We start from the raw sequence: 25,326 nt of genomic DNA on the forward strand, positions 1-25,326 counted from the left end.
TGAATACAGAGGGTTCACCACAAGATGTAAACCATTGGTGAGCCTCAAAAACAGGAAGGCCAGATTAGAGTTTGCCAAACATCTAAAAAAAGCCTTCGCAGTTCTGGAACAACATCCTATGGACAGATGAGACCAAGATCAACTTGTTACCAGAGTGATGGGAAGAGAAGAGTATGGAGAAGGAAAGGAATTGCTCATGATCCTAAGCATGCCACCTCATCAGTGAAGCATGGTGATGGTAGTGTCATGACGTGGGCATGTATGGCTGCCAATGGAACTGGTTATCTTGTATTTATTGATGATGTGACTGTTGACAAAAGCAGCAGGATGAATTCTGAAGTGTTTCGGGCAATATTATCTGCTCATATTCAGCCAAATGCTTCGGAACTGATTGGACGGCGCTTCACAGTGCAGATGGACAATGACCCAAAGCATACTGCAAAAGCAACCAAAGAGTTTTTTAAGGGAAAGAAGTGGAATGTTATGCAATGGCCAAATCAATCACCTGACCTGAATCTGATTGAGCATGCATTTCACTTGCTGAAGACAAAACTGAAGGGAAAATGCCCCAAGAACAAGCAGGAACTGAACACAGTTGCAGTAGAGGCCTGGCAGAGCATCACCAGGGATGAAAACCAGCGTCTGGTGATGTCGATGCGTTCCAGACTTCAGGCTGTAATTGACCGCTAAGGATTTGCAACCAAGTATTAAAAAGTGAAAGTTTGATTTATAATTATTATTCTGTCCCATTACTTTTGGTTCCTTAACAAGTGTGAGGCACATATGCAAACTGTTGTAATTCCTACACCGTTCACCTGATTTGGATGTAAATACCCTCAAATTAAAGCTCACAGTCTGCAGTTAAAGCACATCTTGTTTGTTTCATTTCAAATCCATTGTGGTGGTGTATAGAGCCAAAAATGTTATAATTGTGTCGATGTCCCAATATTTATGGACCTGACTGTATATATAGATAGATATTTCTGTCCTACTAACCATTCAGGGCTGAGTTCCGAGGAACTCCGCAAATCCTTGGAAAGACATACTGAAGTTGGAGGGGAGTCTCTGCCTTTTTGTACTTCAGGTTTCTTGTCTTTGGGGGCAGATCCTCTCTCTCGTGGTGCTGTTGTGGGATTTAGGAAAATCCAATTACCACTAAGAGTAATCTCCATTTTTAGAGCAGCAGATCTTGCTATCTAAACAGTGATCTGCTGCCAAAAACAATGAATGTACATGGAAACAATCACTGTAGTGATCGCTTGTCTCCATACAGTGGAGATTATCGCTTCATGTAAATGCTGCTTTCACCTCTTCTGATGAGCGGGCAATTTTCTGGAATAAATGGTTCGTTCCTAATAATTGGCTAGAATGTCAGAAGCTTCAGTTTAGGTATAACTCCTCTCTTACATGATGATTTTTGTTTCAGACATGAGATCAGGTTGTTTATTTAGGAAAACTGGATCTGTTTCAAAAACTGATGCAAAGTTGGCATCAGTTTGCATCTGTTTTTTCTTAACTAATACAGATTTGTAATCTGTACCTGAAAGTATGGTAAGTGACCTGTTATTGTTTCCATTATTGCACAAAGGGTATGTCACTGGGAGGACACACTTGTTTCTTTATTTATTTTTTGGTTGAATAAATTGATACTATTGTATGTAATCTGTTTATCTGATTCTCCTATTACTTTCAGTTGATTTTTCTTGCTGTGTGGCAACTGAAAGCATCAGATCAGTTTCTTGTATGGAAAAGCACAGACCTCTGCACTTTACCTTCTAGTTAAGAAAACTGTCAGGAATACAAAATTGACAAAATGGATGCACTTTTAGCATCCATTTATTTTCTATAGAAACCTGCATATCAGTTAAACTGATCCTGAGATGGCTTCTGGCACTCAAAAAGTGTCTTCTTGACAGTACTTGCCCAGGCGTTTCTGGGTAGTGGAGCATGGATATTTCACAGGTTTCCATGCATTATCTTCAGGACAATATACTTGCCACTGCATCAAGTACTGCAGTTGATTGTGAAAAATTTCAGAATCCAGAATTCGTTCTTGAACTTACTCTTGTTCTCCGTGAACTGTAACTGGATCTGGTGGAGGCAAGGTATGTCTTGGGAGTGTATTCTCTACAAAGGCTTGAGAAGAGTTGAAAAACAGGGAGAATCCTCATACAGGTTTAATTAGAGCCACACTTTTAAATGGTCTAATGAATTTCTAACCCAGTTTGGACACAGGCATCCTGACTTTCAAGTGTCTTTTGGAGAGTCCTACCTCGTCTCCTAAATCTCCTACACGTGACTCAATGTTTAACAATCTTTGGCTACAAATTTTTTCCAAGACAGTTAGTCTAAGTTGACATCTTTGTCCGGCATTCTGGCAGAGGAGCAGGATACCAGAATTACTGTATCTTGCATAGCTGGACACTCCCTGTTACCATCGAGTCCCCATTCACTATAAGCAAATTTCACATTAGGAAGAAAGTCAACCATGTCTTCTTGCAGACCACGAATAAAAGGCAGAAGATAAATTCACTTAAATTTCCAAGGTGGTACGAAAACTCTCCCAGAACTTAGAACTAAACTGGACAATACGGTCATAAACCACATTTTCAAGTAAACCATGTACCGTAGGTGGAAAACTTCTAAGATGAATCTGCAGTGAGCCACCTTGGTAAGACAATTGATAAATATTAAAATAGTGTTTATGTCCTCAGAAGATGGTAGTTCCTACGTTAAATGTTATATGTCTTTGGGATTATTGTCAAGGAACGAATCTACATTCTAATCATTTTTAATAAGCTGTTTTATTTCAACAAAAAAGTTGCACCCACAAAGTTCATTGTAGTTAGAATAGTGGTTTCAGGATTGTAATCCTGCAAGATCTCAAAGAACATGCTGAACAAGGTGCCTGCTTTCCTGTTATGGTATCCAGGTCTGTAGGTACAATCAAATTGAATCTTGTAGAAAATAAAGACCAATTAGATTGTCTGCCAGACAGTCTCCTGGTTGATCTTATAAAAGCGAGATTTTAGTTGTCAGTAAAAACCTGGACAGGTTGAGAAGTCCTTTCAAGCAGATTCCTCTATTCCATGAATCTCTCCCTTATTGCTAATACACAGTTGAGTCACATTATTATGACCACTTCCTATTTTCAATGTCGGCAGCACGTAGCTTATGAAGGAAGTCACATGGCTTGAGCTGGATTGGTTAGTATATAAGGTGTACCATAGGCTATCTGCACAATTATCCCTCATTGCTGTCATTGGTGAAAGGAGTGACTTATTAGAGTTGCAAAAAGTGCTTATTGGCCTTCGGACCAAGGAAGGCAGTATTTTTGAGACTGAGCAGTTTGTAAACGGTTCACTTGCTGATGTTGTGATAGTGTATTGTGAGTGGACAAATGGCATCATTGCTAATAAATTACGTAAAAACTGTGGAGCACCAAATGCCATTGATGTGAACATCAAGTTAAACTAGGGAGGACCACTGCCAAAATGAACCAAGGGGCTACAAGACATGTGTCTAAAACAACAGTTCAGTGAACCCTACTGTGTATGGGGCTCAGAAGCAGACGAATGATCACTGCACCTCTGGTAACAAAATTGCATAAGTAGAAAAGGCTTAAATTTTTGTGACAGTATCAGATTTGGAACTTTGCTGATTGGCAGAGGGTTGCCTTCTCCAATGAGTCATGTTTTCTGCTTCATTGAACTGATGGACATGTCAGGTAAGAAACCTCAGAGAACAAACACCCTGCAACCATTGATGGAAGAACACAAGCTGGTGCTGGCAGCATTATGGTCTGGGGAATTTATTTGTGGTGTTCTCTGGCCTGTCATCCATCTGGAAGGCACTCTTAGCCACTCTTATGAATCCATCCTCACAGATACCTACCCATACATGCTGATTTTCTTCCCTGGGTCAGATGGGATCTTCCAGCAAAGCAATACAATGTCAATACAATATGTTGCTATGAAATGTCAAAAGTTTTCCTAAAAGTACAGTGCCCCTTTCAATATTGCAACTACCTTAAAAATAAAGTAGTTTTCTTTAGGAAAAAAAATATATCTTTGCATTGCTATATTCGAACACCCATAACTTTGTGGAGTATGCTGTAATTTTTTTATACTGTTTTGGGTACGTATGACTTTTTGAATACTTCTTATTCATTTTTTGGGGAGGTGAGGTGACCAAAATAGGCGTATCTCCAGCTGTGATGTCAGCTTCTCTCCCTACTCTGATGATGTTTCGTGCACAAGCCCGAGAGAGAAGATATGTGCCTGTACTCTGAGATGTCACTGTGCTGCCCACGACACCTGCACTGATCTCTTTCTCTCTCTCTCTGGATTCATGAGGAAAAACCTTAACCCCTTCAGCTGCACAGACTCAGGACTGAAGGCTTTACTGAGTAGCTGCAGGCAGTGAGGAGACAAATGCTTGGCACAGGAGCTGACAGAGGAGTTCTGCAGAGCTTTGCACAAGAACAGATAAGGGGAAGATCCTGTGTGTATCAGTGTCCTTGTATTGTACAGCTGGGACTTTTAGCCCTACAAATACAACATGTTGCTGAGTCTCCCAGCAGGCAGACATGTCACTCAGGGCAGCACTTGTATTCGCTCCCTTTGCAGAGCAGGGGGAGGGGCACAAATATTCATGAGGAAAGCCTGACATTGTTGTTATTACAGGTAAACAAAGGGCCAGAAGAGAACCAGGGACATGAGGAAATATATATTTTTTTGCCTAAAACTTGCTTAGCTTAGTTATATATTGCTGCCCATCAGATTTACAGTGCTATATATTTTTTTTCATAAGTCGGACAACCCCTTTAATTCTCTTGTGTATGCCATCTGGTGCCGGCGATTTGTCTATTTTAATGTTTTTAAGATGCCGCTGTACTTTTTCCTGGGTCAGACAGGGCACTTTTAATGGGGAATTTACTTTTACATTCTGCATTTCATCTGACATTAACCGCCTCCGGACCACCAAACGCAGGATTGCGTTCCGGAGGCGGTCGATTCATTCCTCCTTGACGCGCCGGCGTGTCATCTCGCGAGACGCGAGATTTCCTGTGAACGCACGCACACAGGAGCGCGTGTTCACAGGAACTGCAGGTAAACGAGCTCATCTACAGCCTGCCAGCGGCGATCATTTGCTGGCAGGCTGTAGATCCGATTTTTTTAACCCCTGAAAGGTATATTAGATGCTGTTTTGTTAACAGCGTCTAATATACCTGCTACCTGGTCCTCTGGTGGTCCCTTTTGCTTGGATCGACCACCAGAGGACACAGGCAGCTCTGTAAAGTAGCACCAAACACCACTACACTACACACCCCCCCTGCCACTTATTAACCCCTGATCACCCCATATTAGACTCCCTGATCACCCCCCGGTCATTGATCACCCCCCTGTAAGGCTCCATTCAGACGTCCGTATGTGTTTTGCGTATCCGGGCAATGTGTGACACTTTTTTGCAGCCTAGGTGCGCAAAGGGGCCCAAATTCTAAAGAGCACCTTTAGGATTTCACAGGGCATTTTTTACGCATTTGGATTCCAAATTACTTCTCACGCTTTAGGTCCCCTAAAATGCCAGGGCAGTATAAATACCCCACAAGTGACCCCATTTTGGAAAGAAGACACCCCAAGGTATTCTGTGAGGGGCATCGTGAGTTCCTAGAATATTTTTTTTTTTTGGCACAAGTTAGCGGAAAATTATGATTTTTTTTTTTTTTTCTTACAAAGTCTCATATTCCACTAACTTGTGACAAAATTATTTTTTTTACATGAACTCACCATACCCCTCACGGAATACCTTGGGGTGTCTTCTTTCCAAAATGGGGTCACTTGTGGGGTATTTATACTGCCCTGGCATTTTAGGGGCCCTAAAGCGTGAGAAGAAGTCTGGAATCCAAATGCATAAAAAATGCCCTGTGAAATCGTAAAGATACTCTTTGGAATTTGGGCACCTTTGCGCACCTAAGCTGCAAAAAAGTGTCACACATGCGGTATCGCCATACTCAGGAGAAGTAGGGCAATGTGGTTTGGGGTGTATTTTTACATATACCCATGCTGGGTGAGAGAAATATCTCTGTAAAAGTCAACTTTTCCCATTTTTTTGAGAAGTTGGGCAATGTGTTTTGGGGTGTCTTTTTACATATCCCCATGCTGGGTGAGAGAAATATCTCTCTAAAATGACAACTTTGTATAAAAAAAAATGGGAAAAGTTGACTTGTAGAGAGATATATCTCTCACCCAGCATGGGTATATGTAAAAATACACCCCAAAACACATTGCCCTACTTCTTCTGAGTACGGTGATACCACATGTGTGACACTTTTTTGCAGCCTAGGTGCCCAAAGGGGCCCAAATTCTAAAGAGCACCTTTAGGATTTCACAGGGCATTTTTTAGGCATTTGGATTCCAGACTTCTTCTCACGCTTTAGGTCCCCTAAAATGCCAGGGCAGTATAACTACCCCACAAGTGACCCATTTTGGAAAGAAGACACCCCAAGGTATTTTGTGATGGGCATAGTGAGTTCATGGAAGTTTTTATTTTTTGTCACAAGTTAGTGGAATATGAGACTTTGTAAGAAAAAATAAATAAAAAAAATAAAAATCATCATTTTCCGCTAACTTGTGACAAAAAATAAAAACTTCTATGAACTCACTATGCCCATCATCGAATACCTTAGGGTGTCTACTTTCCGAAATGGGGTCATTTGTGGGGTGTTTTTACTGGGCATTGTAGAACCTCAGGAAACATGACAGGTGCTCAGAAAGTCAGAGCTGCTTCGAAATGCGGAAATTCACATTTTTGTACCATAGTTTGTAAATGCTATAACTTTTGCGCAAACCAATAAATATATACTTATTGCATTTTTTGTTATTAAAGACATGTAGAACAATAAATTTAGAGAAAAATTTATATAGAAATGTAGTTTTTTTTTGGAAAAATTTTACAACTGAAAGTGAAAAATGTCATTTTTTTGAAAAAAAAATTTGGTCAATTTCGATTAATAACAAAAAATGTAAAAATGTCAGCAGCAATTAAATACCACCAAATGAAACCTCTATTAGTGAGAAGAAAAGGAGGTAAAATTAATTTGGGTGGTAAGTTGTATGTCCGAGCAATAAACCGTGAAAGTAGTGTAGAATTGTAAAAAGTGATCTGGTCATTAAGGGGGTTTAAGCTAGGGGAGCTGAGGTGGTTAAATACAGGGGAGAAATACAGTAGAGAAAAAAATATTTAATAGCTTTGCTTTCTCCTCATCACTCTCTGCAACTCCCCCCTCATCACTCTGTAAAGGGCCGACACCTTCAGATTTATATTTTTACCCTTTATATAATTGAAGAACATTTTAGGGTTAGTTTTACTCTCTGGCAATAAATCTCTCTGTTTCTAGTTTGGCTGATTTTATTTGTCTTTTACATATTCTATTTTTTTCTACTACCCTCCTGTTTTAGTGATTGAAATGCTTTCTTTTTGTCATTTATTGCTTTCTTTACAATTCTATTTTATCCACATTGTTTTTTTTTTGTTCCTTACCCTTTTATTCCCATAAGGTATGTACCTCTCACAATTAGATTTTAGGATGCATTTTAAAAATATCTCATTTTGTGGCTGTAGTTGGCTAACCTTTGCTATTTTTGTTCTTCCCTGAAGAAACACTCTTGTTAATGACAATTGGAAGTTTAGTATTTTATGGTCACTATTTCCCTGGTGTCCCCCAACCTGCACATATGTTGTTCTGTTAGGTATTTTGGTTAATACTAAGTCCAGTATGGCCGTCCCTCTATTTGGGTCCTGAACCAGTTGGGAAAGGTAATTGTCTTTGGTTATTGCCAAGAACCTGTTTCTTTTATAAGTTCTACAGGTTTTAGTTTCCCAGTCTATGTCTGGGTAGTTGAAGTCCCCTATCGTAATGACCTCATGATTTGCTACCTCGTCTATTTCATTTAGTAGCAGATTTTCTGTGAACTCTGGTATATTAGGTGGTTTATAATAAACTCCTATTAGTATTTTATTATTGTTTTTGCCTCCATGTATTTCTACCCACAGTGACTCCACATGTTCATGTCCCTCACTTATATGTTCCCGGAGTATGGGCTTTGGACAAGACTTTATATAAATCAAACCCTCCCCCTCTCCGGTTTTAACAATCCTTTCTAAACAGACTGTAAATCTGTACGTTAACTGCCCAGTCATAGCTATCATCCAGCCATGCCTCAGTTATTCCCACTATGTCCTAGTCTTTCTCACACATCACTAATTCCAGTTCACCAGTTTTATTAGTGAGGCTTCTGGCATTAATGTACATACAATTGAGAGGTTTATGTATATTTTTTACCCTACACCTTTCCCTCTGAACTGTTCTAGTCCCTCCTTCCATTCCTCCCCCAGTTCCATTACCTCGCCTCAGGTCTCTATCTGCACTATCTTCACCTCCTGTAATGTAATTACCCCCCCCCCAGTCCCTTATTTAAACTCTACTCCAACCTTTTAGCCATCTTATCTCCCAAAACAGCTGCCCCTTCCTCATTGAGGTGCAGCCCATCCCTACGATAGAGCCTTTAGACGACAAAAGAGTTGCCTCAGTTCTCCAGGAACACAAACCCCTCTTTCCTACACCAGTTCTTGAGCCATTTGTTGACCTCCCTAATCTGCCGCTGTCTTTCTTGTGTGGCTCATGGTACAGTTAGTATTTCAGAAAACACTAACTTTGAGGTCCTTGCCCTAAGCTTGTGACCTGAATCCATAAAATCATTTTTAAGGACGCTCTACCTACCTCTAACTTTGTCATTGGTTCCAATATGGAGCATGACTGCTGGATCTTTGCCAGCCCCTACCATTAATCTGTCAACCCAATCCGTGATGTGTTGAGCTCGTGCGCCAGGAAGACAACACACTGTTCGATGATCCCAGTCTTTGTGACAGATATCCCTATCTGAACCCGTAATAATTGAGTCTCCCACTACCAGCACCTATCTGGTCTGCCCTGCTCTCCTGGTCACCTGCTTACTGGAGCCGACATTCCCCTGACTGGCAGAGGAAGTGTCTGGCTTCAGCAGTGCTCTCCCTGAACTGACATCCTCCTCATCTGCCAACCTTGCAAACTAGTTGGGGTGTGTTAGATCAAGGCTAGCCTCTCTGGCACTCTTCCCTCTACCCCGCTTTCTAAATGTTATTTAGCTACGTACATCACTTTCCTGAGCCTCTATGCTACCACCCTCCCCCATAGAGTACCTGCTCAGTGAGCATCAAACTCTTTTCCAAATTGCCAATGCCTCTCAGTTTTGAAACTCGCTCGTTTAGATATATGATGTGTGATTCCAAACAAGTAATTTCTTCACATTTTGAACAAAGATATGGACCCTCAAATGGCTGTTGCAGGACTGCATACATTAGACAAGATGTGCACTGGACTGCGCTGTCAATAAAGCAACACATACTAATGGGGATTACACAGAAAAATACAATACAGTGTAGTGATAAGCAACTGATTTAGTGTAGACCCCTAAAGTCCCTGAACCTCAAGTCACTTAATCTAAAGTCACACACTTAATACAAATATACACTGGAAATCAAACACGTGAACGCTCACAAACTTTTGGGTTTTTTCTGCTTGTATAGGGGCTTCTCCAAAACAACTTCACACCAGACTGCTTTTTTTTCCTCTGGATACAAAGGATTGAGCTGCCCTCAAGACTGGCTATTTAACTTATCCTAATTAAATAGCCACACCCTAATTACTTACAGTACTTGTGCAACACACTGGAGAAGAAAGAGCTTTTTTTTTGCCTTCCTCTGGATCAACTTGCAGGATAACAGGCTGAACTGGATGGACAGATCTCTTTTTTTAAGCCTTATAAACTATGTTACTATGTAAAAATAATGACACTATACTATCAGATGCTATGCAGTAAACCTGGCAGCAAAAGCAAGTCACAGTGTCTAAACTATACTACACTGCTGTGACTTTGTATAAACTTGGTACAGAGTACAATAAAGTCAGGCACAGCCACTCAGCAATGCACACTTAATAATTTAGCAGGCTCTCAGATACTCAATCTAAAGTCACACACTTAATACAAACACACACTTGTCTGCTTGTATAAGTGCTGCCCCAAAACAACTTCACACCAGACTGCTTTTTTCCTCTGTATTCAAAGGGAATCCTCAAAGGGTAGACGAAACCTAGATGGTCCTCCCCCTTTTTATTTAAATGGCAACCATCATATACAGTATATCATACCTGGAATTCCACATCCCTAAAGTGCCATCTCAACTATATCGGACTAATAAAACATGTTATCTTTCCTCCCTGGAACATCTATTGTCGTCTTGGAAACACTTACAACTATATGACCCCCGGCAACCTTGCTGATCAGCTGTTTGAAGGGGATGTGGCGCTGCTGCTTAGTCTATACACTATACATCCCCTACTAAAGTGCTCCGCTATTTCCAGTAGTCCCATAGAGTTGAATGAAGGGGTGAACATGCATGTGTGTCTCTATTCAAATGGGGGAAAATGGGTCCCCATTGTAGTGACCATCGGTGGCCTTAGTGGTTGGACCCCCACCGATCAAGCACTTATTCTCTATCCCATGTATAGTGGATGGTTTATTATGGCACAACCCTTTCAAGTTTATAGTATGGGTCATTAAGGATGTTACTTACGTAGGGTTGCCACTTTTCCAAACCCAAAATATCTGGCAATTTTACACTAGTAAAAATGTTTTTGGTTTTTTTTGTGATTCTGGGGACGCGCAACTTGTGATCTTAGTTCGATGGCTGCACTGTTACTGTCACGGACGTACTGAGACATATGGACGTCCCTGCGACAGTGAGTGGCAGGAGATCTGTGAGACTGGCAATGCATGGTTTGATCTGACAGGTTTTCCTTTGGATCAGTAGGTGTCTGTGTTTTTTTCTGATAATGGCCACACCCCTTGCCTCCAGGTGTTGCTTATGTGGTCATTTAACCTTCCTTATTTATAGTTACTTCTCCCACTATGCTGCGTGGTTTATAGCTTCTGTGCCTGTGGTTTGTTTGTGGTTGGATCTCGGCTGAGTTCCTGGTGCTTCCATTGCCTCTTTGAAGTTAAGTCTTTCCTTTCCCTATTGTATTTTGTTTGGATTCTGAGTGTTGCATTTCCCTATTGTTTGTATTGGGCCTGAAGTACACTCCTGTTTGTCCTTCCTTTTGGAGGAACAGGTAGTCTTGTTCCTGCCATTAGTAATAGGGTTCTATAAGACTAGATAGGACTCTAGGTATCCCTGCATATGAACTAACCTACCTTTGGGGTCTGTTCATACCGGTAGTCAGTCAGGATTTTGGTTAGGGTTTTCACTAGGAGGTGTCCATCTTCCTTCCCTAGTTCTCCCTCTTTCCCCCTTCCCTCCTATGCTCGGTATGGTGTTTCCCTCCCACACTGAAGCGTGACAGTTACATAGTGATATATAGTCATGTAGTGTTTGTTGATGCCAAGATCGCAGCGTATTCCCAGCCTTATAGAATGCCCTCTTATGGAGAAGTAAATAACCAAAAAGCCAAGAAAAATACTTCCTCTACAGCTTTTTCAGTGACCCCCCTCCCCCCACCTCCCCCTTTGCGCTATGCAGCTTTTTGCAATATCTCATCTTACTATGGTTTGCTAAAAAAATAAGGAGCTACAACAACCTCATACTTCTCCAAATAATGGCATCAGATCAAAAATACTCTGGTTTGCTACACTGGTCTGTTTTTTAAAACTATTTGTAAATGTTTATTAATGGAAAAAGTCAGTGGACAAAAATGTTTTTTTTTTTCCTCTCATAAATATTTTTTATAGATATATAAAAAATTTCAAAATGTATTATTATAGCATGTAGCAGCTATCTTCAGAAAAACAGTCTGTGTATTTTACACTCATCAGGTATGGACAGGATAGCGACATGTAAAATATAAACTTTATTGATATTTGTGATCCAGACATTGGTAATTGTCTGGAATGTGGCATCAATGAAAATCCTAATTAGGTGCAGAGGGTTGATTAGATGAGTAAGCACTCATCTCACTTAAAAAAAAAAAATTGACAATCAGAGAAAATGCTCTCTAAATGATGGAGGGGTTAAGAAGTTCATGATGGGGGTCACATACTGTTATGCAGAAAAATGAGGATCTAATTCTGTACTCTTTTCCCTGTAGCCTGTCAGCATGTCTCCTACTGGCATACCGCTCATCCACCCTTGCTGAGTTCACAGCTAGCTGAATACCTGGAATACTGTATCTCAGGCTGCAGACAATTTAAACTTTGAAACAAGACTGGGATCAAGGTGCTAGATGTCATATAGAGATGCAAATGTATGCAGCTCTCACTGAGACCTATTTCTAACAACTATATCTTGGAATCTAAGAAATAGCCATCAGAAGCTGCCCCCCCCCCCACCCCCCCTCTGCAGTCTCATGGTTCAAACAGGGTTTGTTCAAAACAGTATTGTCCTTGCTTGAACAAACCCTAATCAGGGGGGCGTTAAAGCCCCAACACCTGCCATAGATGTATGGTGGATGTCACCAAGCGGTAAGGTGTGTGACAGAGCTAGAATGTTCTGCTATTAACCAAACAGTCTTTTGTGTAATATCTTTGATTTATGTATTGCTAACAATTATCTAATTGTCTTGATTCCATAAGGTTTGCATGTGGTTCTAAAACTCTGTATTGTGTCGTTTCTATTATTCCTCCTAGAAATGCATGAATAAATTGAAAGCGGACATTATAAAAAGAGCATTCCTTAAAGGGGTTCTCCGGGAATAAAAAAAAAAATGAAAATACTTAAATGTTATTTTAGAATAAATATATTCACAAATACCTTTCATTACTTAGAATGGCTTGTTTTGTCTGGGGAGCAATCATTAGGAGAAATAAAATGGCTTCCATCCTATTAGTACACACAAAACCTGTCATAATCACACATCCGGACAAGTTACTTCACCACAATGAGCCATAGTGCTGCGTCATCATCCCCTCTGCTCTGCTTGTCAGGAATCATGATCCTGAATACAGGTGAATCTCTGTGGGAATAGAGATGAAGAGAAATGAGAGGAAGGTGAGGTGTGGCTAATTAGCAGCAGCACTTGTTTACAGTCTTCATTGCCACAGCAACACATTCAGTGGCGTAACTACCGGGGAAGCAGCTGCTTCGGGCCCGGCGCCGTGTGTGACAGTTTATTTTCAAGTTAGTTAAATATCGATTCTTGTCTTACTGTTCAGGGCCCCTTCACAGCAGCAGCGGCGGCTGACCAGGCCCACTCGCTAATGTGATCTAATCTTACTGTGTCCTAAAGTCTCCTGAGACTTCTACTGTTATAGCTGGCTAAGTGTACATCTATACACATGACAGCTGCCCCAACACACCCAGCACTCCTATATCTCTATATGACAGCTGTCCCAGCACACTCAGCTCTGCTATATCTCTATATACAGGGAGTGCAGAATTATTAGGCAAATGAGTATTTTGACCACATCATCCTCTTTATGCATGTTGTCTTACTCCAAGCTGTATAGGCTCGAAAGCCTACTACCAATTAAGCATATTAGGTGATGTGCATCTCTGTAATGAGAAGGGGTGTGGTCTAATGACATCAACACCCTATATTAGGTGTGCATAATTATTAGGCAACTTCCTTTCCTTTGGCAAAATGGGTCAAAAGAAGGACTTGACAGGCTCAGAAAAGTCAAAAATAGTGAGATCTTGCAGAGGGATGCAGCACTCTTAAAATTGCAAAGCTTCTGAAGCGTGATCATCGAACAATCAAGCGTTTCATTCAAAATAGTCAACAGGGTCGCAAGAAGCGTGTGGAAAAACCAAGGCGCAAAATAACTGCCCATGAACTGAGAAAAGTCAAGCGTGCAGCTGCCAAGATGCCACTTGCCACCAGTTTGGCCATATTTCAGAGCTGCAACATCACTGGAGTGCCCAAAAGCACAAGGTGTGCAATACTCAGAGACATGGCCAAGGTAAGAAAGGCTGAAAGACGACCACCACTGAACAAGACACACAAGCTGAAACGTCAAGACTGGGCCAAGAAATATCTCAAGACTGATTTTTCTAAGGTTTTATGGACTGATGAAATGAGAGTGAGTCTTGATGGGCCAGATGGATGGGCCCATGGCTGGATTGGTAAAGGGCAGAGAGCTCCAGTACGACTCAGACGCCAGCAAGGTGGAGGTGGAGTACTGGTTTGGGCTGGTATCATCAAAGATGAGCTTGTGGGGCCTTTTCGGGTTGAGGATGGAGTCAAGCTCAACTCCCAGTCCTACTGCCAGTTTCTGGAAGACACCTTCTTCAAGCAGTGGTACAGGAAGAAGTCTGCATCCTTCAAGAAAAACATGATTTTCATGCAGGACAATGCTCCATCACACGCGTCCAAGTACTCCACAGCGTGGCTGGCAAGAAAGGGTATAAAAGAAGAAAATCTAATGACATGGCCTCCTTGTTCACCTGATCTGAACCCCATTGAGAACCTGTGGTCCATCATAAAATGTGAGATTTACAAGGAGGGAAAACAGTACACCTCTCTGAACAGTGTCTGGGAGGCTGTGGTTGCTGCTGCACGCAATGTTGATGGTGAACAGATCAAAACACTGACAGAATCCATGGATGGCAGGCTTTTGAGTGTCCTTGCAAAGAAAGGTGGCTATATTGGTCACTGATTTGTTTTTGTTTTGTTTTTGAATGTCAGAAATGTATATTTGTGAATGTTGAGATGTTATATTGGTTTCACTGGTAAAAATAAATAATTGAAATGGGTATATATTTGTTTTTTGTTAAGTTGCCTAATAATTATGCACAGTAATAGTCACCTGCACACACAGATATCCCCCTAAAATAGCTAAAACTAAAAACAAACTAAAAACTACTTCCAAAAATATTCAGCTTTGATATTAATGAGTTTTTTGGGTTCATTGAGAACATGGTTGTTGTTCAATAATAAAATTAATCCTCAAAAATACAACTTGCCTAATAATTCTGCACTCCCTGTATGAGCAGCTGTCATGTGTATAGATGTACACTTAGCCAGCTATAACAGTAGAAGTCTCATATTTTTTCGGTCAGCAGCAAGGCAGCTCTTATGGTCTTGTGGTTAAGTGCTTTGCCTCTGATACAGAAGGTCGTGGGTTCGAATCCCAGCAGAAACTTTTCTGAAATACAAGCGGGACACAATACAGGGCGGGACACAGGAAGAGGCTGCATCGTTAACATGGAGGTAAGTAGAAGTGTTTATTATTTTTTTTTAATACCCGACTGTTACTGCCATTGGGGGAGCGGGAGGCACTTGATACTGGCACATGGGGGAGGGGGGTTGGCACCTGATACTGGCACCTGGGGGGGAGAGGCACCCGATAGTGGCACATGGGGGGGAGAGGGGTTGGCACCTGATACTGGCACCTGGGGGGGAGGGAGGGTTGGCACCTGATACTGGCACATGGGGGGAGAGAGGCACCTGATACTGGCACATGGGGGGGAGGGAGAGAGGCACTTGATACTGGCACTTTTTCGTGTGGGGGGGAGATGGCACTATGATACTGGGACATGGGGGTAAGGAGAGAGGCACTTGATACTGGCACCTGGGGGGGAGGGGGGGTTGGCACCTGATACTGGCACATGGGGGGGAGAGGCACCTGATACTGGCACATGGGGGGGAGAGAGGCACCTGATACTGGCACATGGGGGGGAGGGAGAGAGGCACTTGATACTGGCATGTGGTGGGGTTGGCACTTGATACTGGCACATGGGGGGAGAGAGGCACTTGATACTGGCACTTTTTTGGGGGGGAGATGGCACTATGATACTGGAACATGGGGGGGAAGAGAGAGGCACTTGATACTGGCATGTGGGGGGGGGTTGGCACTTGATACTGGCACATGGGTGGGTTTGGCACTATGATACTGGCACATGGGGGGGAGAGGCACTTGATACTGCCACTTTTTGGGGGGGGAGATGGCACTATGATACTGGGACATGGGGGGAAGAGAGAGGCACTTGACACTGGCACATGGGGGGGTTTGGCACTATGATACTGGCACATGGGGGGTGGGAAGGAGAGAGGCACTTGATACTGGCACATTGGGGGGAGATGGCACTATGATACTGGGACATGTGGGGGGGAGGAGAGAGGCACTTGATACTGGCACATGATGGGGGGGCATCTATGGGGACACTTACTGGCACATTATTGGGGGGCATTATGGGGGACACTAGGCCGGCAGCCTATCAGAGGCCGGACACTGAGGGGCATCTACTGGGGCACTATATATGGGGCATTTTATACTGGTACATTATGGGGGGCACTAGCAGGAAGGGGGGAGAGGAGCACTATGGGGGAATTTACTGGCGGCACTATATAGGGGTATTTTATACTGACACATTATGGGGGCACTATGGGGACATTAGCTCAACTGGGGCATTACAAGGGGGTATTTTTGCACTGTCACATTATAAGGAGAATTATTACTACTGGGGGGGCATTATAGTGGGCTTTATTACTCCCCAATGGTATGACCCCCTAGTAGCAGCACCAGCCTCTCCCTGCTCTGCTATCCCTCTGCCCCTTCTCCAAATCCTTATTATGAAATATTTCTCATTAGGATAAAGCACATCAGCTCCGCCGAGCCCCCGGCCAAGTGTTGAAGTGGCGTCCGAGATCCCCAAGGGCTAAGTAACTGTAAGTTTTCATATGAAATATGTTTGTTATACACATATAGCATACACCGTGCCACACAATATACAGTATACTGCTACACTGTGCCAAAGGAGTGGGGTTTACACAGGAGGAGGGAGGTGCGAAGCGCGCTGGAGGGGCCCTTACAAATATTTGCTGTGGGGCCCAGTCACTTCTAGTTACGCCCCTGAACACATTACCACAGTTTGTCCTGTCCATCCTCTCTGTACTTGTCTCCTCATGAACTAAATTCCCCAGAGATTCAGCTAAAGTTCTTATCATCTGTATTCAGGATCATAATCCTTGACAAGTAGAGAGGGGGATGAGGCAGCTCTTTACCTAAGTGTTGTAAAGTAACGTGTCCTCATGTGTGATCAGGACAGGTTTTGTGTGAACTAATGGGACAGCGGCCATTTTGTTTCCCCTGATGAATGCTCCCCAGACAAAACGAGCAATTATAAATAATGAAAGGTATTTGAGAATATACTTATTATAAAGTAATATTTAACTATTTTCATTTTCTTAATTCCCAGAGAACTTCTTTAACCGCCTCTGGACCGCCTAACGCAGGATCGCGTTCCGGAGGCGGCAGCTGCAGGCAGAGTCACGCATATACGCGTCATCTCGCGAGACGCGAGATTTCGCTCAAAGCCGGCCCGCGCATGCGCATCGCGGGCCGGCAAAAGTTAGAGGAGTATTTCGTCAGCAACCTGCCAGCCAATGATCGTCGCTGGCAGGTTGCTGATTTTTAAAAAATCGAATCACAAGCCATCTAACACCTTATATTTATAAATATAAGGTGTTAAATGGCTTCTCTGCTCCTCTGCTGGTCCTTTTGGTCGGTTGGTCCCAGCAGAGGAGCACACATCACAGTGAGTACCCACCACACTTAGCCCCCAGATCACCCCCCATCACCCCCCAATTAACCCCTTGATCACCCCTGTCAATCACTAGTGAAAGGGAAAAAAGTGATCAGTGTAAACTGTCACTTTTTTTTTCACTAGTATTGACTGTTAGGTTTTAGGATAGTTTAGGCCCCTTGGTTAGGTAGTTAGCGTCAGTTAGCGCCCAGCCCACCGCACCGCAGTCACTGATTCGCTGATTAGCGTATCGCTAATCAGCATTTGTACTTTTATAGTATCTGTAAGTGATCAAAACTGATCACAGTCAGATCTATAATAGTATTAGTGTCACCTTAGTTCGCCCTCCACCCAAAACGCAGTGTTTGCCCGATCAGGCCTGATCGGTCGCCCACACGTGCGTTCACCCACGCCCGCCCGCCGCAGTGACAAAATTATTATTATTTTTTTATCACTGCACAACCACTTACAAGCGCTGCGGCACTAAAAAAATCAGTTTTGATATTTTTTATCAATCGCAGCAGCCTCCGGTACTTCGCTATCAGGGAATACCCCTAAATTTAGTAGTCCAAATGTCAAACAGGGGGTATTCATCTGAAGAGGCCTACAGGCTTCTGACCCAGTCGGATGAGGAATGGGAACCTTCATCTGACGAATCTAGCGGGTCAGAATATGAACCTGTAGAAAGCAGTGGCAGTCTGACCCAAAGTTCGGACGAGGAGATTGAGGTCCCTGATAGCACCAGGTGTACCCGGCCCCTTGTTGCTAGACCACAGGTTGCGCAGGATCCGCTTCAAGAGCAGCAGAGTGGGGCTGGCGCTGTCGGATTACGTGGTGAGGCATACACCAGCAGCGCAGCCCTCCCTGACCTAGTACCAGCACTGCCGTACAACATGGTGAAGTGGCGAGCACCAGAAGGGCAGTTAAAGCTGGTACGGTGGCACGTGCAATAGTTACCCCGTCGCAGCCACCGCACAGACAGGCCGGTAGAGCCCCTAGAGTCCCTGAGGTGCTGGCAAACCCTCATTGGCAGTCCCCAACTTCAGCCGCACCTGTAGTTCCCCCTTTCACCGCCCAGTCTGGAGTTCGGGTTGAGACAGCTCAGATCGGTTCGGCACTGGGATTTTTTGAGCTGTTCTTGACTGCGGAGCTCTTGGACTTAGTCGTGGCAGAAACAAATCGGTATGCCACTCAATTTATAGCCGCCAACCCGGGAAGCTATTATGCCCAGCCTTTCCGGTGGAAACCAGTCCAAGTTTCCGAATTAAATTTTTTTCTGGGCCTTCTCCTCAACATGGGTCTAACCAAAAAGCATGAATTGCGGTCATATTGGTCCACAAACCCAATTCATCACATGCCCATGTTCTCTGCTGCTATGTCCAGGGCACGATTTGAGGCCATCCTGCGTTTCCTGCACTTTAGCGACAACACCACCTCCCGTCCCAGATGCCACCCAGCTTTTGACCGGCTCCACAAAATTCGGCCCCTCATAGACCACTTCAACAACAAATTTGCAGATTTGTATACCCCTGAGCAAAACATCTGCGTAGACGAGTCCCTTATACATTTTACCGGGCGCCTTGGCTTCAAACAATACATCCCAAGCAAACGTGCCCGGTATGGGGTCAAATTGTATAAGCTCTGTGAAAGGGCCACAGGCTATACCCACAAATTTCGGATCTATGAGGGAAAAGATCAGACCCTGGAGCCGGTCGGTTGCCCTGACTACCTGGGGAGCAGTGGGAAGACAGTCTGGGACTTGGTGTCACCCTTATTTGGCAAGGGGTACCATCTTTATGTGGACAATTTTTTATACAAGTGTGCCCCTCTTCAGGCATTTGTTCCTAGAACAGATTGGCTGCTGTGGCACCGTGCGACCTAGTCGCCGGGGCTTCCCCCAACGGCTCGTTACCACCCGTCTTACAAGGGGGGAGAGGGCTGCCTTGTGTAACGAAGAACTGCTCGCGGTGAAATGGAGAGACAAGCGTGACGTTTACATGCTCTCCTCCATTCACGCAGACACGACAATACAAATTGAACGGGCAACCAGTGTCATTGAAAAGCCCCTCTCAGTCCACGACTATAATGCGCTCATGGGAGGGGTGGACTTCAATGACCAGATGTTGGCTCCCTATTTAGTTTCCCGACGCACCAGACGCTGGTATAAGAAGGTGTCTGTATATTTGATTCAATTGGCGATGTACAATAGTTTTGTTCTCTACAGTAAGGCTGGGAGAACAGGATCCTTCCTCAAATTTCAGGAAGAGATCATCGCGAACCTCCTGTATCCAGGAGGTTCCGTGGCCCCAACCACCAGTGTAGTGAGCTGTCTACACCAGCGACATTTCCCCAATGTTGTTGCTGGTACCTCAAGCCAACCGTCACCCCGAAAAAGATGTCGTGTCTGTAGCAGGAGTGGAATAAGGCGTGACACCCGCTATTTCTGTCCTGACTGCCCTGACCACCCTGCCCTATGCTTAGGGGAGTGTTTCCGAAAGTACCACACACAGGTACACTTAGCATAGGGATTGCATCACACAGGGCTATTAGGGCCCTTTCACTCACAGCTGCTGCAAACCTCTCCTTCCACCTGGGATAAAGTGCATAATGTACTTCGCCACATCTTTGGGCGATTTGCGCTTTGCACATTGTCCCATGGGGAAGGAGAGGTTTGTCCTATAAAGGTTAAAAAGAAACAAAAAAACACCGGTAAGCAAAAAAGTTAAAGTTCAGTTCAAAAAGTTAAATAAAGTTTATATGTTCCGTTCAAATGTTATTATAAAGTTAATAAATTTATTGCGTTGCGGCCTGGTTTTTTCTTTTTTGTTTTGTTTTTTTTACCTTCCAGGTGGACCAACCGATCGACTAGCTGCAGCACCGATGTGCATTCTGACAGAAGCATTGCGCTGCTGTCAGATTACACAAAAGTCGGTGTATGCGGCGCTGCAAGACGAGATTTCTCCTCTGCAGTAAAAGATACGTTTGCCGAGGCATATGAGCTGAGGAGGCGGTGGTGTTCATATACTTTGGCAAACACTTTGTATATAAAATAAAAAATAAAAAATCCCGACAATGATTTATTCATCCACATCGATTGATGTGAATGGAGAAATCGGGTTTGCCAGGGCATACGAGCTAAGTGGGTATGGATGTTGGGCGGAGCTCCTATGTCCTGGCAGACGCCTTTCCCCTCCTTTTTTTTTTTGACAGAGATTTTTTCATCCACATTGATCGATGCGAATGAAGAAATCTGTGCCGTTCATTTTTTCTTTCAGCCCAAAGGCTGAACAAAAAAAAAAAAAGCTCATTACCCGTATGCTCAATATAAGGAGAATAGCAGAAACTCCTAATGCTGGCCTTACATGTAATGATTGCGGAGACTCTCAAATGCCAGGGCAGTACAAACACCCCACAAATGACCCCATTTTGGAAAGAAGTCACCCCAAGGTATTCACTGAGGGGCATATTGAGTCCATGAAAGATTGAAATTTTTGTCCCAAGTTAGCGGAAAGGGAGACTTTGTGAGAAAAAAACAAAAAAAAATCAATTTCCGCTAACTTGTAGCAAAAATTTTTTTTTTATATGAACTCGCCATGCCCCTCATTGAATACCTTGGGGTGTCTTCTTTCCAAAATGGGGTCACATGTGGGGTATTTATACTGCCCTGGCATTTTAGGGGCCCTAAAGCGTGAGAAGAAGTCTGGGATCCAAATGTCTCAAAATGCCCTCCTAAAAGGAATATGGGCCCCTTTGCGCATCTAGGCTGCGAAAAAGTGTCACACATCTGGTATCACTGTACTCGGGAGAAGTTGGGCAATGTGTTTTGGGGTGTCATTTTACATATACCCATGCTGGGTGAGAGAAATATCTCGGTCAAATGCCAACTTTGTATTATAAAATGGGAAAAGTTGTATTTTGCCGAGATATTTATCTCACCCAGCATGGGTATATGTAAAATGACACCCCAAAACACATTGCCCAACTTCACCTGAGTACGGCGATACCAGATGTGTGACACTTTTTTGCAGCCTAGGTGGGCAAAGGGGCCCACATTCCAAAGAGCACCTTTAGGATTTCACAGGTCATTTTTTACACATTTTGATTTCAAACTACTTACCACACATTAGGGCCCCTAGAATGCCAGGGCAGTATAACTACCCCACAAGTAACCCCATTTTGGAAAGAAGACACCCCAAGGTATTTTGTGATGGGCATAGTGAATTCATGGAAGTTTTTATTTTTTGTCACAAGTTAGTGGAATATGAAACTTTGACAGGAAAAAAATAAAATCATCATTTTCCGCTAACTTGTGACAAAAAATAAAAAGTTCTATGAACTCACTATGCCCATCAGCGAATACCTTAGGGTGTCTACTTTCCAAAATGGGGTCATTTGTGGGGTGTTTGTACTGTCTAGCCATTGTAGAACCTCAGGAAACATGACAGGTGCTCAGAAAGTCAGAGCTGCTTCAAAAAGTGGAAATTCACATTTTTGTACCATAGTTTGTAAACGCTATAACTTTTACCCAAACCATTTTTTTTTTTTACCCAAACATTTTTTTTTTATCAAAGACATGTAGAACAATAAATTTTGAGAAAAATTTATATATGGATGTCGTTTCTTTTGAAAAATTTTACAACTGAAAGTGAAAAATGTCATTTTTTTGCAAAAATTTCGTTAAATTTTGATTAATAACAAAAAAAGTAAAAATGTCAGCAGCAATGAAATACCACCAAATGAAAGCTCTATTAGTGAGAAGAAAAGGAGGTAAAATTCATTTGGGTGGTAAGTTGCATGACCGAGCAATAAACGGTGAAAGTAGTGTAGTGCAGAAGTGTAAAAAGTGGCCTGGTCATTAAGGGTGTTTAAGCTAGGGGCGCTGAGGTGGTTAAACATGAACATAACTTCTTGTTCTAGCTTACCAGATTTATGTTCATGTTTTAGAATTCATAATGAAATTGATCAAGAGTGCTTGTTGCATGTTCTTCATCTTTCTTCTACTGCTGCTTTGAAACTTTGCTCCTTTGAAGATACAGCTAAACATCCAAGTCTATAACATTTGAGGGTTCCCACCTCTGTGACCTGCACCTATATCTAGAACAATGGTCCCTCGACACCTGTCTCACTGAGGCGGCCACCAGCTGCCGCATCCAAGTGAAGAATGAATGAATGGAGGGTTGACTGTTCGTATATTACTTTTATGGACGTTATGAAAGCAGTTGAGCAAAAGCACTCAACTGTTTCTATATTTGCCATAGAAGTGAATAGACAGAGATGCACATATGTTCAGCCACCTCACTATAAGTTCTTCACCTGGATGCGACCAAGTTGCATGAGGGTCGGGTGATCCTCAATCTAGACCTAGGTAGGGAACCTGTATCTGTCAGACATTTATGATATTACCATTTATGTGGTTATAATGTGATTCCTGTGTTATTTTAGAACTAAATATTTCCTTTTTTGTTACAAGCAGAAATAAAGGGGATTTTTTATTTATTTGTAGTAACTTCTGTACAAGAAAAAGAGGAACCGGAACCAATTGACCCATTTGTATATGAAGATACAAGCTGCAAACGTGGAGATCAAGGAGTGGAAAAATAACAGCTATGGTTTTGTCCAATTAAAGCTTACATTTTACTCCATTTATAATTATGCTGACATATTTGCAATAAGATTTATTTTTGCCATTTAATAAATTAGCAAATTCCTTCTCTTTCCTAAGCTTCAGCAATGCAGATGCCCATGCTGCACACTTCTAAAATGACTGAGAAAATACTACAACAGAACCCTGTGCTCTGCCTCCTGTGCATTCGTAGCCAGCAGGAAGTCTCTGCTACAAATCTTCTATTGCAGGAGTGTACAGCCTTTTCTGGCTTGAGGACCACATATTGAACCAATCCCTAGGCCACAACAAAATTGTTAAGAGGTATTCCCATCAAGACATTGTAAGCATATCGAAGTTAAATGACAAATGTCTAATAGGTGCTGATTCCATTTTCTGAACTCTTACCTTGAAGATACCATGCATTTCTCAGTTGTACAGGGTGGGCCATTTATATGGATACACCTTAATAAAATGGGAATGGTTGGTGATATTAACTTCCTGTTTGTGGCACATTAGTATATGTGAGGGGGGAAACTTTTCAAGATGGGTGGTGACCATGGCGGCCATTTTGAAGTTGGCCATTTTGAATCCAACTTTTGTTTTTTCAATAGGAAGAGGGTCATGTGACTGTCATGGCTGAGGATGGGGAAAACCCTCAGCCGTGCGGTATCAGGAGATGGAAGGCCACTGCTTGGCCAGTAACACAGAATTAGGGAGCAGGTCACCTCCTAGAGCTTCCCTAATCTGACCCTGACTCCTAGCTGCATGACCCGCCCTTGAAGGTAGGAGGGCTCATGCTCAGGAACCTTGGATCCCTTCTGACCCTACGTCGATCCCTGAACTAGGAGCTGGGTAGACAGCCCGTTCCTCCTGGACACGGAGTAACAGGAGTCTAAAAGTGGCCAAGCTATAAAGAAAGGGGAACAGAAACAGACACATGGCAATGACAGGTAAGTGAGACTAGTACCACACTTACCTGCCACAGACACACAACCTGGAACCCACGTGCAAGTGCTGCGGTCCACAAACAACACAAAGGACACCGCACACACAGACATCACACGGGAACCCAGGAAACCATATTCTGCAATAAACAAAGACCAAACAAACATCTTCTAAACACCATACATAAACCTATGACCACAAGGGTGGCCCCCACTGGCAGATGGAATACACAGGAGGCTGCTCCAGCTAACCATGGCTGAAGTACCCCTCAGACAAGTGATATACACTGAGGCTTTATAGCCCATGTAGACACACCCAGTGTTCACACACACAGAAGGGATTTAACCCTTCCAACACCAGGCAAGGGAAGACAGACTCTTAAAGGGGAATACACACATAAACAAACACACTTCACCTGTTGCCGCGGGCAACGGCATGCGTGGCAATCATATCCTGGGGATCTGCCATAGGGCTGAGACACTGCCACCACATGCACACAACACCACACGTTGCCACGGGCAACCAAGTGAAGGAAAGTGTCACAAAACAAACCACTGGCCGTGACAGTGACACATCAAACTTATTGGGAATTTCACAAGAAAAACAATGGTGTGCTTGGTTTTAACGTAACTTCATGAGTTATTTACAAGTTTCTGACCACTTATAAAATGTGTTCAATGTGCTGCCCATTGTGTTGGATTGTCAATGCAACCCTCTTCTCCCACTCTTCACACACTGATAGCAACACTGCAGGAGAAATGCTAGCACAGGCTTCCAGTATCTGTAGTTTCAGGTGCTGCACATCTCGTATCTTCACAGCATAGACAATTGCCTTCAGATGACCCCAAAGATAAAAGTCTAAGAGGGTCGACTTCCGGTTCCGGCGCTGGGATGCAGGAGGCAGCGTGAAGGAGCTCCGGTGACCTCTCACCAATTAATACACCCCGCTTGTAATATACCGGCGATAGGGGACTGTGACAGGCACATCCCGGTCCCTGAACACCCAGAGTCCATAAGTTTATGGACCGTTACCTGTTGCGGAGCGGCAAAAGGAGGATCTCCAGAGGACGGGGCAGAGAAGCAGACGGCGCGCTCAGCAAGATGGCGGACTCGCGCCCTTCTACCCCTTCACCACTGACACAAGTACTGCTGGAATGCGGTAAGATAGAGGAGCATGCGGACCAGCAAAGCCCCTCAATGGACATTGATTATAAGCG

General features: G+C 43.3%; 1 protein-coding gene across 1 annotated transcript in view; it reads left to right on the forward strand.

Annotated features, from left to right (window-relative positions):
* The window catches only part of L3MBTL2 (L3MBTL histone methyl-lysine binding protein 2), an 837,765-nt gene extending 814,305 nt beyond the window's left edge, over positions 1-23,460 (forward strand). Inside the window, exon 17 of the mRNA XM_040406869.1 lies at positions 23,063-23,460. Within this exon, the coding sequence (XP_040262803.1) occupies positions 23,063-23,160 (98 nt within the window). The 3' untranslated portion in view covers positions 23,161-23,460. The remainder of the gene's footprint in view (positions 1-23,062) is intronic.
* The last annotated feature ends 1,866 nt before the right edge of the window (positions 23,461-25,326 follow it).

The sequence above is a fragment of the Bufo bufo genome, chromosome 9 (genome assembly GCF_905171765.1).
Source record: "Bufo bufo chromosome 9, aBufBuf1.1, whole genome shotgun sequence".
NCBI classification, from domain to species: domain Eukaryota; kingdom Metazoa; phylum Chordata; class Amphibia; order Anura; family Bufonidae; genus Bufo; species Bufo bufo.